Source organism: Acinonyx jubatus, chromosome E2, assembly GCF_027475565.1.
Source record: "Acinonyx jubatus isolate Ajub_Pintada_27869175 chromosome E2, VMU_Ajub_asm_v1.0, whole genome shotgun sequence".
Classification (NCBI taxonomy): Eukaryota; Metazoa; Chordata; class Mammalia; order Carnivora; family Felidae; genus Acinonyx; species Acinonyx jubatus.
Window position 1 is genome coordinate 43733002 of NC_069396.1, and position 15616 is coordinate 43748617.

A 15616-nucleotide genomic window follows, 5' to 3' on the forward strand; every position below is an offset into this window, starting at 1 on the left:
ATACTGACCGTACACAGAGAAACCATAGAAACATCTTTATTGAAGGGGACAGGGGTCATGCTGAATTCAGGGACATGCAGTGAAGGGGCAGTCGTGAGCTGTCCTTGGTGGTCAGGGCCCCGGGTCCACCCTGGACCCCCTGGGCCTTCAGGTTCTCCCTCAGGCCGTTGGTCTGGCTCGAGTGCTGTGAGGTCCTTTGGGGCCAGTGACTCAGATTTGGTGTTTTGGACCTGTGACCAGAACATAGATTGAAATAGGGGTTCCAGGATTTGGGATCCCCTCAAGGCCTTGGGGCCCTTCATGTATTAGAGATGGAGGCTTTAGGATGTGGGGTTCCCTTGGGGCTGGGGCTCTTTGCATTTGGGTGTCTTGAGATCCAACGACTCAGGGCATTGAAGTGCTCCAGTTTCCAGGGATGAGAATTCCTGTTTGGGGTCTCCTGGTGCCTATGAAGTGGGCTTGAGGTGCCCTGGGAGCCCGGGATGCATATCCTCACTGCAGTCTCCTCCATCCCAGGCACAAGGACCTCCGTGATTGGGGTTTCCTGGGGGCTTGGGATTGAATTTTTTAATTTGGGATTCCCTGGGGATTTGGGGATTCCATGATTTGAGGATCCTGGTAGTTAGGGCCTTGGGATCCTCTAGGGGCTGTAGGACTTGGGGACACAGGGGAGTATGGGACTTGTACTCTGGGGTTTGGGATCCCGAGAGTCACAGAATGGGGCCTCTAAATTTTGGGGTCCCCCAAAGGGGGAAGTCGTTACTTAAAAAATAGAGAATTTTCTGGGAGCCTGACCAGCACAGGGGCTGTGGGCCATGTGGGGTGGGCTTCATACAAGGCACTGGGGGTTTCTTGAGGGCGCAGAGGGTAGGAAGACTTAGGGGTCCTGTAATTAGCACTTCCAGGACTGTTTTGGTGTCTGTAAATTGGGGGTGACAGTGGACTGGTTAATGTGTGTCTCTTCTGTAAGAACAGGGGTCTTTGTTAATGTAGGGAGTCTCTGATTGCAGTGTAAGCTTTTGGGGTGACCATGGGGGGTCACAACATCTTGAGGGGACTGATGTTAAATGTAGGTCTGTTACTCTGTTGCTCTGGAGGCATGACCTATGTTTATTTCAAGGGGACTTGACAGAGGAGGAGTCTTTGTTAATGGGGGAGGGTTCTGATCCAGTAATGAATGATTCAGGAATGTTCTGCTCTGGAGCATTATGTAGAGGTCACCATCATTTGAGGTGATGTGGAAATATGTTATTGGGGGTCTGCTCTGAGGGGTTGGGGATAGGGACTAGCCTGAAGGTGCTACACTCAAGGAATCTCTTTCTGGGTACCTTGGGGTCTGTATTTGGGGGTTATCATGAGGGAATCTGTTAATAATGGGGCCTCAGTGATCCAGGGCTGGCTAATGGGGTCTCTATTCTGGATGTGTTACTGGGAATCTCTATCTCAGGGTGATTCAGGGGCTCCTTGTGTCAGGAGATGCTAGAGGGGACTCTGTGACTCTGTCAGGTATCCAGGCCTCTAAGACTGCATCTCTGCCCTCAGCATCCAGGGAAACCAGCAGCAGAAGAGCAACCTGGAAAGGAGAATCATATCCATCACGCCTTGATGCAGGGAACATCTGGATTTGGCCTTTCTGGATTCTGTCTCTACTTGTCTGGCTATGCCCTCTCAGACTCCTGTGCCGTGGAAGGTGTTCTGCCTCCTCTACCTGCCCCATAAGGGTGAAAGTCCCCAGAATTCAATGTGGGAGCTCACTCCCTAAAAACTGTTTCTGGGTAGGCTGATTAGCCACTAGTTTTCCTAACCTCTGTTTCCAGCCCCAACCAGAAGTCCAGATCCCTGTGTCCACCAGCCTTGTGCAACCTCTCCCTGAACATCCTACAGGAGGTGGGCCAAGGGTTGGCTACACACCTGGAGATGGAGTTCTCTGATGCGATGTCCTTTGGGGTCCGGACTGTCGTGAAAGTGCGTTTGGGCTGTGTCACTGAAGGAGAGGGCAAGGTCTCAGGTGACAGGATGACAGACCCTCAGTACCCAACCAGACTCCTTGTCATTAATACTTGTCCATGTCCCCAGTACCCACCTCGACCCCACATTCCAATACCCATCTGGACCTCTTATCAATAATATTCTGTGTCCCTCAATACTTACTCATGTCCCCAGTGCCTGCCCAGAGCCTTGTTGTTAACATCCCCATACCCCATAGCACCTATCCTCTTTGGGATCCTGTCTCATCATTTTCCTGGACCCCATGTCTCCTGTGAAATACTGGAGATTTTGCCACCAGCATATACCTGAAAACCCATGACCCTCCTATCCCCAAACCTTCACTCCTCCTCTACCTCTTACACTCCAGCCCCAACTCACTTGTCACTTGATGCACTTTTTTGGCTCCCACATTGTCCCCAGGGGGGTCAGTGGATCCACCAATCCTGGGGAGACATAAGAGGAGTAGGAGAAGTCAGAGTCACAAGAGGAGCTGAACCCATGGGGCCTATGCAGAAAGAGCTACGGTGTGGAGGTGGGTATCCACACTGTCCTGCTGGTACAAGAGGAAGAGACATCTAACAGGGGAATCAGGGTTCTGGGAAGTGCCCTGGGTTTGGGTTAGAGTTTGGGCTCACCTCTGAATTCGGGATGCTGGTGCAAAGACTCCATGCCGCGGGGGACAGGTAAAGTACCGGACACCGAAGACAGAGCCATCATGCTTTCCAGTGGGCTGGTCTAGCTCAATGCCATACCAGTAACCTGCAGCAGTAAGGTGTCAGGATGCCTCAAGGCCCTGCCTGCCTGCCCCCACCCTACCCGCCAGATCACTGTCCTCACCTGGGGCAAAGTCTGTCTTCCCATAGAAGCGCACAATCCCTTGCTTCTGGCCAGCAACGAGGACTTGGTCTCCAACCTCAGCCTTGGCTCCCTCTCGCTGCTGCAGGCTCCCCAGAGATGGGGATGATGGGGGCTTCTTCTTGCCTGGGGTAAAGGGTACATGGGGAGGGAGTGGGGCCCCCAGATGCCAGCCCTGGGGACCCCATGCCACCCAAAAAGACCCAAGGTAGAAACTCTGTCCTGGCTCCTGTCAGGAACTCTAGAGCCTTCCCAAGAACTGGGGGGCTTTAGGCTTGAAACAATCTCAACTGTAAGAAAACTGGGGGTGGGGGTTAGGCATGAGGGTCAAGAACCTGGAGAACCCCCAAATCCTTTCTCAAAGCTGAAGTTATTTGGGTCAAAAGAAAAACTGAGTCACAAAAGTAAGGAGCCCAGAAATTATCCTTTTAGGGTGAAGGAAGTAGGTGCACCTTGGTGGTTCAGTCGGTTAAACGTCTGACTCTTGATTTTGGCTCAGGTCATGATCACAGCGTCATGAGATCAAGCTCTGCATCGGGCTCTTCATGGAGCCTGCTTAGGATTCTTTCTCCCCCCTTCTCTCTGCCCCTCACCTGCATGTACATGTACACGGTCTCTCTCTCTCTCAAAATAAATAAACATTTAAAAATAAATAAATAAAATGAAGGAAAGGGTTGGGTGTGAAGATAAATCAAGTCACTAAATCCAGGAACCCCACAGATTCTTCCCTAAAACTGGGAAAAAACCCTTGGGCCTGAGGGGAAACTAAGTCATAGAAAGCAGAGAACCCCCAGATCTTTTCAGGAACTGGGGGTGGGTGGGCAGTGCCAAGTCAAAGGAGAAACAGAGTCATAGAAGTGAAGAACTCAAGAGATTGTCTTCTAAAACAGGAGTTTGGGCCTGAGGATAAACTGAGTCACTGAAGCTGGGCTACCCACAGAATATCCTCAAATTGGCTCTCCTCCTATCCAGAAGGCTCCCCTCTGACCTTTATGTTCCCTGCGGCCTTTCCCAGTGACACGGGAAAAGTCCATCCGAGGAGTCCGAGGTGTGGAGGTGACTGATGAGGGGGGTGCATCCACTACTTTGGAGATCTTGGACACAGAAGCAAAGAGACCTGCGGGGACAGAACGTGGGCTGGGAGCTGTCCAAGCCTCTGCCCTCTGCCCAGTCATCATCTCCCTACCCCCATTACCCAGTCAGCAGCACCAGAACTACTGAGTGGACCCCACCACCACCCCATTTGAGCCCCAGGTGGGACTGACCCTGCTTGGGAGGGCAGATGAAGTACCGGACACCCCCAACACTGCCATCATTCTTGCCCTCGGGTTCATCCAGCTCCACGCCCACCCACTGGCCACTGGCGAACTCCGTGGTCCCGCAGAACCGAAGTGTGCCCGTCTGAGGAAACAAGGGAGGATATGGTTTGGCGGGGGTGGTCCTTGGGGGGCTATGACAGATCCCTGGCACATCCCTGGTGAGTGGATGAGGGAGCCCTAAGCTCAAATCTGTTTGGACATTACCATTTATTGGCTATTTGACTTAACGTCACTGTGCCTCAGTGTCCTCATCTATGAAATGGGAACAGAAATCACACCTACCTTATAGAATGGTTATAGAGCTTCCCTGTCCAATGCAATAAACAGCCATTAGCCACATACAACAATTTAAATTAACTGAAATTAAAATTAAATTTAGTTTTCCTGGTGGCACTGGCCACATTTCAAGGGCTAGTAGCCACATGTGGCTTATGGCTACTTTACTAGACAATACAGACACAATATTTCCATCATCACAGAAAGGTCTACTGGACAGGGCTGTTATAGCCTCAGAACAGGGCCTGGTGCTGAGTGAGGGATCAGCGAGTGTTGACTATTACTGTCTTGTAACTTTGGTCAAATGACCTCCTAGGCCTTAGTTTCGTCTGCAAAATGGAGAGAATAATGCACCTTAGAGCCTGGCTGTCTGGTTGAAACATCTGTAATGTATGTAAATTTGTTTAGTTGTGGTGAGCCCTCGTGGCTATTATCATCGTGTGAGGCTGCTTCACTCTCAAAGTTCTGGTTCCTTGCCTATAAAATGAGTGAATAGTGCCTACTTTGGAGGATTGGTGTGGGGATCAGAATAGTGCCTGGCACACAGACAGCACTTGGAATGCACCAAGCTTCTTCTAAGGGCTTTACAGATTTTAATTAGTTTAATCCTCATACAACCCGAGGTGGGTACTGTTACCAGCTCCATTTTACACATGAAGAAACTGATACCCAGAGAGGTGGGATCAGTGGCCGCAGGTCCCCCAGCTGGAAAGCAGGAAAGCTGAGGTTTGCCTGAGCTTCTAACCACTGTACTATACTGCTTCTCTCAGAGGCAGATTGTCATTATTGTTCTTATCTTCAAACCAAAGGTTTCACCTCTCTGAGCCTCCTACAGTCTTCTGGGTTCTATAATGGGAAGAGTCAACCCATTCTGCTTTCAGAATTGTCACATGGATTTGACAAGATCATGCACAGAAAGCTTTACAGGCAGGGCTGATGCATGCAAAACTCTTGATTAGGAAACGCAATGTGACTTTTACAGTTTCTCACTGTGTAAGAAACTAGATTCAAATTCCTTCCGGTGGCCTACATGTCTGGTATGATCCAGCCCCCTACTGACCTCTCCCCTTCATCCTCTGGTTACACTACCCCTTCCCTCCTCTTGGCCTCTGAACCTGCTGTCTCCTCTGTCTCCATATTGTTGTGTGTGAGCTCCCTCCTCTCTCAGCTCAGATATCAGTTCCTCAGAGAAGCCTTTGGAACACCCCAGCAGCTAAAACTGCATTTGCCTTCAGCCAGGGGAAATTTACTAAATCCAAACTTATTTAAGTTAAAAAAAATTTTTTTTAAGTAATCACAGAGTCCAATGTGGCGCTCAAACTCATGACCCCAAGATCAAGAGTCATATGCTCTACTGACTGAGCCAGCCAGGCTCCCCTAAATCCAAGCATTTAATGGTTTTCAAAGCCTCTGTTGCTACCAGAAATTATCTTAACTGTGGATTTACTTTATTGGCTGTCTCTCATTAGAAAAGCTCCATAAGAGTTGGTCTGGGCTCACACACAGCCCTTTATTCCCAAGGAGAGGCTGGGTCCGCATAGAGACTGAGGGACACTAGATAAATAAATAAGTCAAAGTTGGAATACCTGGATAAATGAAGATTCTGCCCTTTGGGCCTTTATACCTGCTCCCTCTATGCGGGATCCCTTCTCCTTTTCTTCTCCTGGCTCATTCCTCCTTATCTTGAAGTGGGTGCCTCCATCCCACAATACCCCTGATTGTTCTGACCTGTCCTTTTTTCCCAAAGTGCTGACGCCTCTGGGAGCAGAGGTGGGCCTTGACTGGGGATCACAAGGCCCAGGGTAACTCACAGGTGCAGAGCTGCACTGATCACTCTGTTTGTGCTACCTCATGACCGCCACGACTATTCTGGGCTGTCACTGTCAACTGATAGATCTGTCTTCCCTCCCTGGACTGAGAGCTCAGCCTTGGGGCAAATGGAAGCACTCACAGAATGACTGTTAGATGAAATAAATACTGTAGGAATGATGGGGGTGGAGGCGGTGGAGGGGTGGACAAAGGGGAGGGTCTACACTCTGTCCAAAGACCCAACTCTGAGGCACGAGGGCTGACTCCTGCTCTTCACACCTTTCCCCAGGCCCTGACCTTCTGGCCATCCAGCAGCACGCGGTCTCCCAGACGCAGGCCCAATGCACTGAGCATGAGATTGCCTGGGACGTTGTCATAGTTGGGTAGTGTGACCTTGGGGAGGGCACAGGAGAGTGGCACAGCCTCCTCCAGCAGTGTTCGCAGCTCCTTGGCCACCAGCGCTGCCTCTGCCTTGTCCAGGGACATGTCCATGGGGTCTGGGACCACCTCTGCTGGCACCTGTCCCTTTCGGTTCTGGGGGCCAATGGGAAAAAAGGAAGTGAGAATTCAGTGGCATAGGCTGTACCTCCACCGAGCCCAAGCTCCCAGAGACCCCTAGACCATGTAAAGCAAAGGCAGATCCAGGCCATCCCTTAGGCCATCATGGGAATAAGAAGGGGTGAGGCATTAAGTTGTAGACCACGTCCCCAGGGAAGTCCACCCTCAACCTCAGGCTGGGGATTTCAAGTAATTGAGGGTGGAACTAGGGGTAGAGCCAACAGGGAATGAAGGTCACACTTCAGTCTGTAGGTCATGCTCTCAGGGAGGCCATGTCCCCAAAGATCCCAAGCCTGGAATGAGACCATGTGAGGGATGAACATTGAAAATGGTCTCCTGTGGTACTGGGTCAGGTGTCCAACTGGGCCAATGGGGAATGAGGAGAGGCAGGGCTTCAGGAACACAGGCCATGTTTCCCCAGGATATCTGAGCCTGGAATAATGCAGAGTAACTGGTGTTGGAAATGGATGCTTTGGAGATCAAAGATCATACTGAGGGCTTATGGGGGGACCCAACCTTCTCATTCACAGAGAGTCTCAACTTTTTTCACGATCCTGAAATATTATCTACACACAGCCCGAGGGTCAGCCAAGATTGAAAGAAGATATTCTTTGCTGGGTAACCCTGGATAAATCACTTACTCTCTCAGCTTCAGTTTCTCTAATAGGGCTCATAATAGAGTTCACCTGACATATCATGAACACTAAGTAAACACCAGCTATCATTTCATTTGTTGAATGTATAGTAGATGATTTTTGTAATGAACTTCTAGAAACGCAAGCAGTTCTGGCCTCCCTCTCCTCCGCTGGCTGGGAAAGGGGGTGGGGAAGGAAGGAGAAGGAAGAGAATGGGGGCTGGGACAGGGATGTAGTACCCGCAGCGCCGGGTTGGCACCATGCTCCAGCAAACATTTGGCTGCGCCCAGGCACAGGTTGGAGGCAGCGATGTGCAGGGCTGAGCCGTGGTTGAAGTCACTGCACGTGGAGTTCACCACTGGGGTGTGGGAGAGAGGAGGGTTCCGGGTGAGTGGACTTGGCACCCCGCCCCCCGTAGGCCACCTTGCCACCTTAGAGTCCCCCAGCTCAAGTCCATGTCTTAACCCCGCAGACCCGAGTGCCTCCCACAGACTCGTGTTGCAGAGCCCAGCCCCTCCAGAAGGGTCCTGTCCAGCCCCGGGGATGGATGGGTCATGGATATCTGGACCCTGTCTCTCACACCTCCTACCTCCACCCTACCACCATCATCTCGGATTCCGGTCCCTTCTCCCTTCCCAGGCCAGACCTCAGTTCTGCCCCATCACTCAGCTGCCTTGCCTTCTTTACTTCATGTCTCCCCATCCCCCAGCACATCTTCTCCCGGCCCCCAGCACACAACAGAGGCACCCTCATCCTGCTTCCAGCCCCATCTTATCCTGGGTCCCATTCCCTCCAAGCCCCGACCCTCCCGCTCACCTCTCGGCCGGGCGCCCTTCAGCAGCACGCGCACAAGGTCGGGAACGTCGAAGTAGGCAGCGTAGTGAAGCGCATTCATGTTGGTCCAGCGGCTGCGCAGTGTTACGTCCGCACCCAGCGCCAGCAGCTGCTGTGAAAGGCGCACAGCCGCCGCAGGGTCCCCTGCACGACAGCCCAGGTCAGCTTGCGTCCCCTCCTCCAAAGCCTGGGCCCAGGGCGTGGGGAAGAGGCCCTAGGCCTTAGGGACTGTGCTTTGGGATCTTAGGCTGCGGGTTCACGGTGGGGGTCTGAGGGCCAGGATTCTGGGTGATTCTGAGGGTGTCATGTCTGGGCGCCTAGGTTTGGGGGCTGGTGGCTTGGGGGTTTGGACCTTACCGACTCCATGGGCTCCAGCCTTGCACGCATAGTGGAGCAGTGTCATGTCGGTCAGCCCATCACGGTCATTCACATGGCAGCCTCGACGCAGAATCTGGGACGGAATCAGGGAGGTTTACCCAAATACATGAGGGACCCCATCCTCTCCCTCCCTGGCTTCCCAAGTATCTTACCTCATTGCCGATGACATCAATCTTGTGCTGGACTTGGGGCACCCACTGGCGCACGATGGCAAACAGCTCAGGGATGGTGGTCTGCGGGTCAAAAAGAATCTCCTGGCACGCCGGGTCATTGGGGTCGAAGAACGTGAAGGCTAGGGCAGTGAGAAGTTCAAAGTCATCCCAGGCAAGCTGATCTCCTCTTTCCATCTTGAGGCAGGGGAGCTCTAGGCCTTTGCCTTTAATGCCCTCTAATGCATGGTCTCAAACCACATGGTGCATGGGCTACAGGCATTTTCTGTTGGCCAGCATAAGGTTTCAAAATCAGGAGGTTTCACAGAAAACTCTGCATGCCCCATGTGTCTTGAAAAGTTGGAAGATCTGGCAATCCCACAGAGCAGCAATCTGCACCCCTGGAAATGAGTGTGGAGGGAGTGCAGTACCTCGAGTCTGCATGCCCCTGGGAGGAGGGAGGCTGCCACTGCTCTAGCCCACCGTTGCCCTGGCCGAGTATGGGCAGTGTTTGGTTAAATCTCAAGTAAAAACAAAAAGCCAGAAAAGCTGGCTTTTCAGAAAAATCTCCCCAATTTTTCAAATACTGTGTAGAACACATAAAACGTACCCATGGGCAGGATCCAACCTGTGGCCAGCCAGGGTGGTGCCCAGAGGAACTTCCATCTCCCCCTATTAGGCCGTGATGTGTGTTGCTTTCTGTGGTATTGTCAACACCCAGCACAGGGCCTGGCGCAGGGCAGGAACTCAGTGCATACTGAGTGAGGAAATGAATTCCCAGACGATACATAGCTCTGGATGTGTATCCGGATGATACACACCCACAGAGACAGCATCTCCAGGAATCAGCCTTTGTGTTCCTCTTTAAACCACAGTCCCGGCACACACAGCCCCCCTTGGCTCAGACCCTGCCTTGGCTCCCACCACACTCAAAGCACCGACCACTATTCTCTCCACAGCCCACGGGCCCTGCAGAAACCGGAGGCCAGTGTGTTCTCTGCCCTCTCGCCCTCACTCATTCCACCCAGCCACACTGGCTCCTTCCGTCCTTCCAACACGCCAGGCAAATTCCTCTCAGGCACTTTGCGCTCAGCATTTTCCTTGCCCAGGACAGTCTTCCCTCAAGCCTTCTCAAGGTGTTGCAGGTTTTACTCAGATGTCACTTCTTCAGGGAGGCCTCCCCAGACCACTCTGTGTACATCAGCACCTCTGCCCTTCTCCATCTCCTGACCTTTTTATTGCTGTGATCACGGCACCTACCACTGCTTAACATTAACTTGTTTACTCCTTTTTCCTTCCCTTTCTCCTTCCCTCTTTTCCTGTCTCACTTGTCTCCCTCGCTAGGATGTAAGCACTGTGTTTCTGTGCTGCCTTGTTCACTCCCTTCTCCCCAAGGCCTGGCACAGCAGCTGGCATGCAGTAGGTGATCAATCAATCTCTGCGGAATTAATTGTACAACTTTGATACACAAATAGACAAGTTCTTCTCAGAGTCCATCATAGCCCCCTCTCTGTCCTAGACCACATTTCCAGATTCCTTCATGTTCGGTGGTCAAACCCTCCTCGTTCTAGAAGCAAGATTCTGAGGGAGGTGAGGGTCAGGCAGGGAGCAGCCTACACTCTCTGACTTCCACCAGGGTACAGGCCCCAGCCACATCTAGACACATTTCCAAAGGAGATTTTCCAGTTCCCTGGGGTGGATTCGTCACCTGGGACACCCAGATAATGTTCTTATTTTTCTATCAGACTGAAGTCAACTTGTAGCCTCTCTGACCCACCTCTAGTGGGTGACATGAGCACAGATGCCATCCCTTCTACCCTATCCTAGCGATGCCCACTCTTTGAACATGGTGCCTAGTTTTTGAACTTACAGCTGCTGGGGATTCCCAGACAACATCTTCTAAAAGCCTCCTCCACCCTCTCTACCCAGCAGCCAGAGGGAGCTTTTAAAAATATAAATCAGATCTGCCACGCCTCTGCTTTTAAATACCTCCCTACCAACTGCTCTCTCCTCATCACACTTATCCAAAATCCTCGCAGTGGCCGCTAAGGCCCCCCCCAGATCTAGTCATTGCCAAACCCTCACCTCGACTCCCATCACTCCCTTACTACAGCTCCAAGATTGCCTTTCGTTCCTGGCCCAGGGCTTTTGCACTTGCAAAAGATAGCCCGGAACTATCTTTCTCCAGCTCTCCTATGGCTGATTCCTTCTCATCCTCTGGGTCTCAGCCTAAATGCTACCTTGTCAGAAAGACCCACTCTGACCACTCCGTCTCAAGGTGCTGCCCCCTGCCCCCCCCCCTTTTATATGTCCAACTTTTATTTCTTTCATAGCACTCACTCCATCTGAATGTATCTGATTGATCTATTATTTGTTCCCTTCTGAGAGCAGGGATGATGCCTGGGTCACTCACCATTAATAGAAGATGATAGAGATCACCCAACATAAATCTTATCACAGACTAGTAGCAATGGATAAATATGCTTGGTGAATGATTAGACACTTTCAGTTTCTCCAAGAAAATACCCTCTCAGCTCCACACCTTCCTACCTTGGAGCCTTTACTCCTGCAGTTATCTCTCTGGGTACTCCCTTCCCTTGCCCCTTTCCCTTGTTAAACCCCAACTCATCCTTGGGTCTCCCTCAAATGTTACCCCTCATAGAAACCATGTCTTAAAAAGCTCTTGCAGCATCCCATTCTTGGCAAACACAATTCTCATCATGTCTTGTAATTATATATTTATATTACATTATACTTATCTGTGTGGTTGCCATTGAGGCCTGTAAATTCTCTCAGGGCAACAACTGGGTCTGTCTGGCTCCATGCTTTGCCCCAGCTCCTAGCATAGAGCCAGGTCCACCACAGGCTTTCAGTAAATGTTTGTTGAATGACTAAATGATTGAATGATGTGTCATGAATCAAAGATTAGGATTATTCCAGTTTCATTCTCCAACGGGTGAATGAATAAATTAACCAAAGGGGGATGCAATGGCCACCACTCACCCAGACCACTTTCAAATCACCCAGAATCTCCCCACCATCACCACCAGCAGAGCTCAGCCCAACCTCTCTGGCCACCCATGGCTCCAAACAAAATTGCAGGGTGGGGAGAATGGTTACCGTAGTCCTTGGGGAGGGGGGCAGGCGCCGAGGGGTGCACAACAGGCTTCTGCCGGCGCTCCTGGGTGGGGCTGGGGGCCTCAGGGACCAGCTCATCCTCTTCCTCCTCTTCTTCTTCCTCCCCGCGTAGTGGGGGGGCCATGGGAGCGGGATCTGTCTTAGTCATGGTCTTCAGTGGCCCTCCGGGGGGCGGGTGCAGATTTGGGGGCGGCTTTCAGGCCAATCCTGGAGACAGAGGCCAGTTACAGAGAGCCCCCAACAGGGTCTAGGGTCTGAGCCCCCAGAAGCTCCAAGGCCCCCAGTGACTCCCACACCCCCAGCTCTGGATTTTGAGCAATCATAGCGACGACCATCAGCCGTCAGAGGACCCTGGTATGCGGGCCCAGCGCCTACCACTTCCCCCCTCTTCCCCAGGTTCAGCCCCCCATTCTTCTCCTCCCGCGTCAGGCCCCTCAGTCTAGGCCGCCCCCTCCCCGGGTTTGTTTATCTCGGGATGCAGGATGCTTCGCCCCTCCCCTTCTCCGCGGGCCTCCCCTCTACCCATCTTACCTCGGACTGATGGGGCTGGGGACCAAAGCTGAGACTGGGGAGACTGGAGTAATGGGGTGTCAGTGTTGGGGGAAGTGATGGGGGAGGAGAGGGAGACAGAAGGGGACGAGGCCCAGACGCCGACAGGGGATGGGGGTGGAGAAGGAGGGGCGCTGATGCGCATGCGCAGTGATACCCCCAACCAGGCGCGGGGGCGGAGATCCTGGGAGGCTCCAGGCTTTGATGAAAGGGCTTGAGGCAGCGTCGTCGTGAAGAGGATAGACACGGAAGATGGAGAGAAAAGAAGAGATGGCCACGAAAAAGGATGTGAGACATCAAAACAGAAAGAGATGAAGCAGAGACAAGGGCAAGAAGGAGAGGGATGGGAAAGCGGGCACAGTTTTTTTGTCCGTCCCCGGGACAGAGCCTTCCTTCCCGCAGGCCCACAAACCAGGCCAGTTAGGGCAGGGGTCTCAGTGTGGTGGTGGTTATGAGTGTTTTCCTCTCTCTGAGATCTCAGACCTGACCCTTCTCCATGGTCACCGCATATAAGGGGTGTCTCAGAGGGATGATTTTGTAGACTCCTTTCATCATCGAGGGTCATTAGTTACCGTGGTTATCGTCACTGAGTGCTCAGAGAGCACTTACCAGGTTTAGAGAGGTTAAGCTACTTGCCCAAGGGCACACAGCAAGCAGATGCTGGAGCTAAGAAACCAGACAGCCTGCTGGAAACCAGACGGCCTGGCTGGAGAGTCTGGGCTCTTCATCACCATGCTACATATGGCTGTAGCAGTGTGTAGGGGCCAGATCTGCCAATGAACCCCTCCAACCCTCTCGGAACCTGTATCTCCCCTTGGGGGAAGACCTCCTGGAGCCAGCTCAGAGTCCAAGCCTTCCTGGCTCCATCACCCTGGTTTGGCTGTCACTCTTGCCTGGTGACCAGAGCTGGCACTGCCTACCACTCCAGCCCAAAGAGGACTGGGCTACTTTGCCTCCCACCCTTCATCCTTCTAATGGGCGGGGCTAGTTTCATCCCTCGCCCCCCACCCCGGCCCTCATCCTGGTCTGTTCTTCATCCTCTCCCACCTGGACTGTGTTCTCCCTGCTCCTCCCTTACCCCACAACTTGCTCCCTGTAATGCAGCCACAGGGACCTAACATATCATATCAGGGCCCTCCTCCACTCAGAGACATCTGCTTGCTGCACCTCGCTCTAGATAAAAGCTAGTGTTCTCAACCACCGCTCACAAGGCCCTAGGTGGACTTTCCACTATCATCTCTCCACCCTCTCCTCCTCTCACTCTCCCCCACATTCACTGCCCACCACGCTGACTTCCTTGCTCCTTCTCAGCCCAGGACCTTTGCACTGGCCGTTCCTTCTGCCCAGAATGCTCCTCCCCCAGATGCTTGGTTTCCTCTCTCCCCTAGTTTAGGATTTTACTTCTTGGCGCCTTTTCAGTGAGACCTTCTCCGCTCTATCTAAAATTGCATCCCCCACACATACTCCCTTCCCTGCTTCAGTTTTTACCATAGCAACACTGCCCTCCTCCAGCTGACACCCTAGATGTTGGGCACTTGCAGGGGGTGTGCTGCTCCCTGGAACATCCAGTCCGTATGCCTTCCAGGCCAGGTCCTTCTCATCCAGGTCTCTGCTCGAACATTGTCTCCTTAGAGTCCTCTTCTCCACCCATCTGCCAGTGCCACCCCCACTCCATTACATTTTCGTCTAGTCTTTACGGCGCTTATTACAATCTGAAATTATCTTGTTTATTAGTTGACTGGTTTATATTCTACTCAAGCAGAATAGAAACACCATGAGGGCAGGACTTTGTCAGCTGTGTTCACTGCTGTACACCCAGCTCAGCACCAGACTTCGCAAAGGGTATGAGAACCAGGTAGAATTCTCCCCAAATAAACAACTCTTGTTCTGCTCTGCAAAGGTTCAAACTAGGAATGGCAGGAACCTGGCACCAAGGGGAACAGGGACTGATGAGGCTTGGGCCTTGGTCAGCCCCAAGGTTCAAGGGGTCCCTTAGGAGGGGGTACTTGGAACCAGACCCTTGAGGAAGCTGCAATGGCCCAGGCATGGGTGGTGGGGCTAGGCAGACTCATGTATGATGAGTGGCTCTTCCTCTGTCTTCTGTCATCTGTCCCGCAACATTATCCATCCTGGTCCTTATGCATTGGGGGTCTGAGTGTCCCAGCTCGGGCTTGGCATCCAGTGTGAGAAGTGCAGGACTTTGGGCAAGGACCACACCTATGTCAGACCCTCCACAGATAATGGGACTCCTCACATCCAGGGAGCTGGGCATTCCCAGACAAAGAAGTGATAGAGATGGAGAACACAGGGGAATGAGGGGAGGGAAGAAGAGAGGGAAGGAAGGAAAAGGGGGGAAGAAATGGTGAGGAACATGGAGGGTGATGTGGGAGGGGGGTGTCAAGGAACACAGAGAGATGTGGGCAGAGATTTGTGGGGAGACAGGGAAACAAATGTGAGGCCAGAGAGACATTCATGGGGGAATAAAGAGGTATGGAGAAACAGGGAAATGGCGGGGGGCGGGGGTGTCGAGAGACAGATATGGGGATAGGCAAACACAGGAGAAGACAGAGAGAGACATAGATGGGGGACACAGAAAGATGCAGATGAAGAGAGACATGGGGAAATGGAGAGACAGGAGGGAAGAGAGATGGGGCATCAGAAACATAAAGATGAATGTGGGAGGAGAGAGGAGGAGATTGAAACACATGGATTGAATGGGGGCAGGGGAGGCAGAGAGACACTGTCGGCCCAGGGACCATGGCAGTCTGAAGAATCCCAGACCTGAGTCTGAGGTCTGTCCCTACACTCTGTATGTCCCTCTTGTGCCCCAGCATGGTTAGGCCACAGTCTCAAACACAAAGCCTCCAGGGGCAGCCACACTGCAGTTCTAGCTGACTGTTCCTAGCTGACTGCTGCTAAATCTGCTGAGCCTTCAGGAAAGACCAAAAATTATTTTAAAGCACCACTGAGGCCAGAAAAAATCATATCTGTTAGCTGTGTACAACCTACTGGCCAGCAGGCAGAGACACCTTAGCCACAGAGCTACTTTGGGGGCTCCTTTTTGAAACCCCTTCCTATCTCTTGTCCAGGCAGGGCTGAGAGCCCTGGGACCTCAAAGTTGGCCCTA

General features: G+C 52.3%; 1 protein-coding gene across 1 annotated transcript; it reads right to left on the reverse strand.

The window, feature by feature from the left end:
- Positions 1-20: 20 nt before the first annotated feature.
- CLIP3 (CAP-Gly domain containing linker protein 3) lies at positions 21-13452 on the reverse strand. Its single transcript, XM_027044761.2, has 14 exons — positions 12472-13452; positions 11923-12147; positions 8806-8945; positions 8633-8726; positions 8258-8419; positions 7681-7799; positions 6546-6782; positions 4110-4245; positions 3833-3961; positions 2827-2970; positions 2625-2748; positions 2368-2432; positions 1912-1984; positions 21-1573 (listed from the first exon to the last, which is right to left on the reverse strand). The coding sequence occupies exons 2-14, from the start codon at positions 12086-12088 to the stop codon at positions 1519-1521; spliced, it is 1644 nt and encodes a 547-aa protein (XP_026900562.2). The 5' UTR covers positions 12089-12147; positions 12472-13452; the 3' UTR covers positions 21-1518.
- Positions 13453-15616: the final 2164 nt, after the last annotated feature.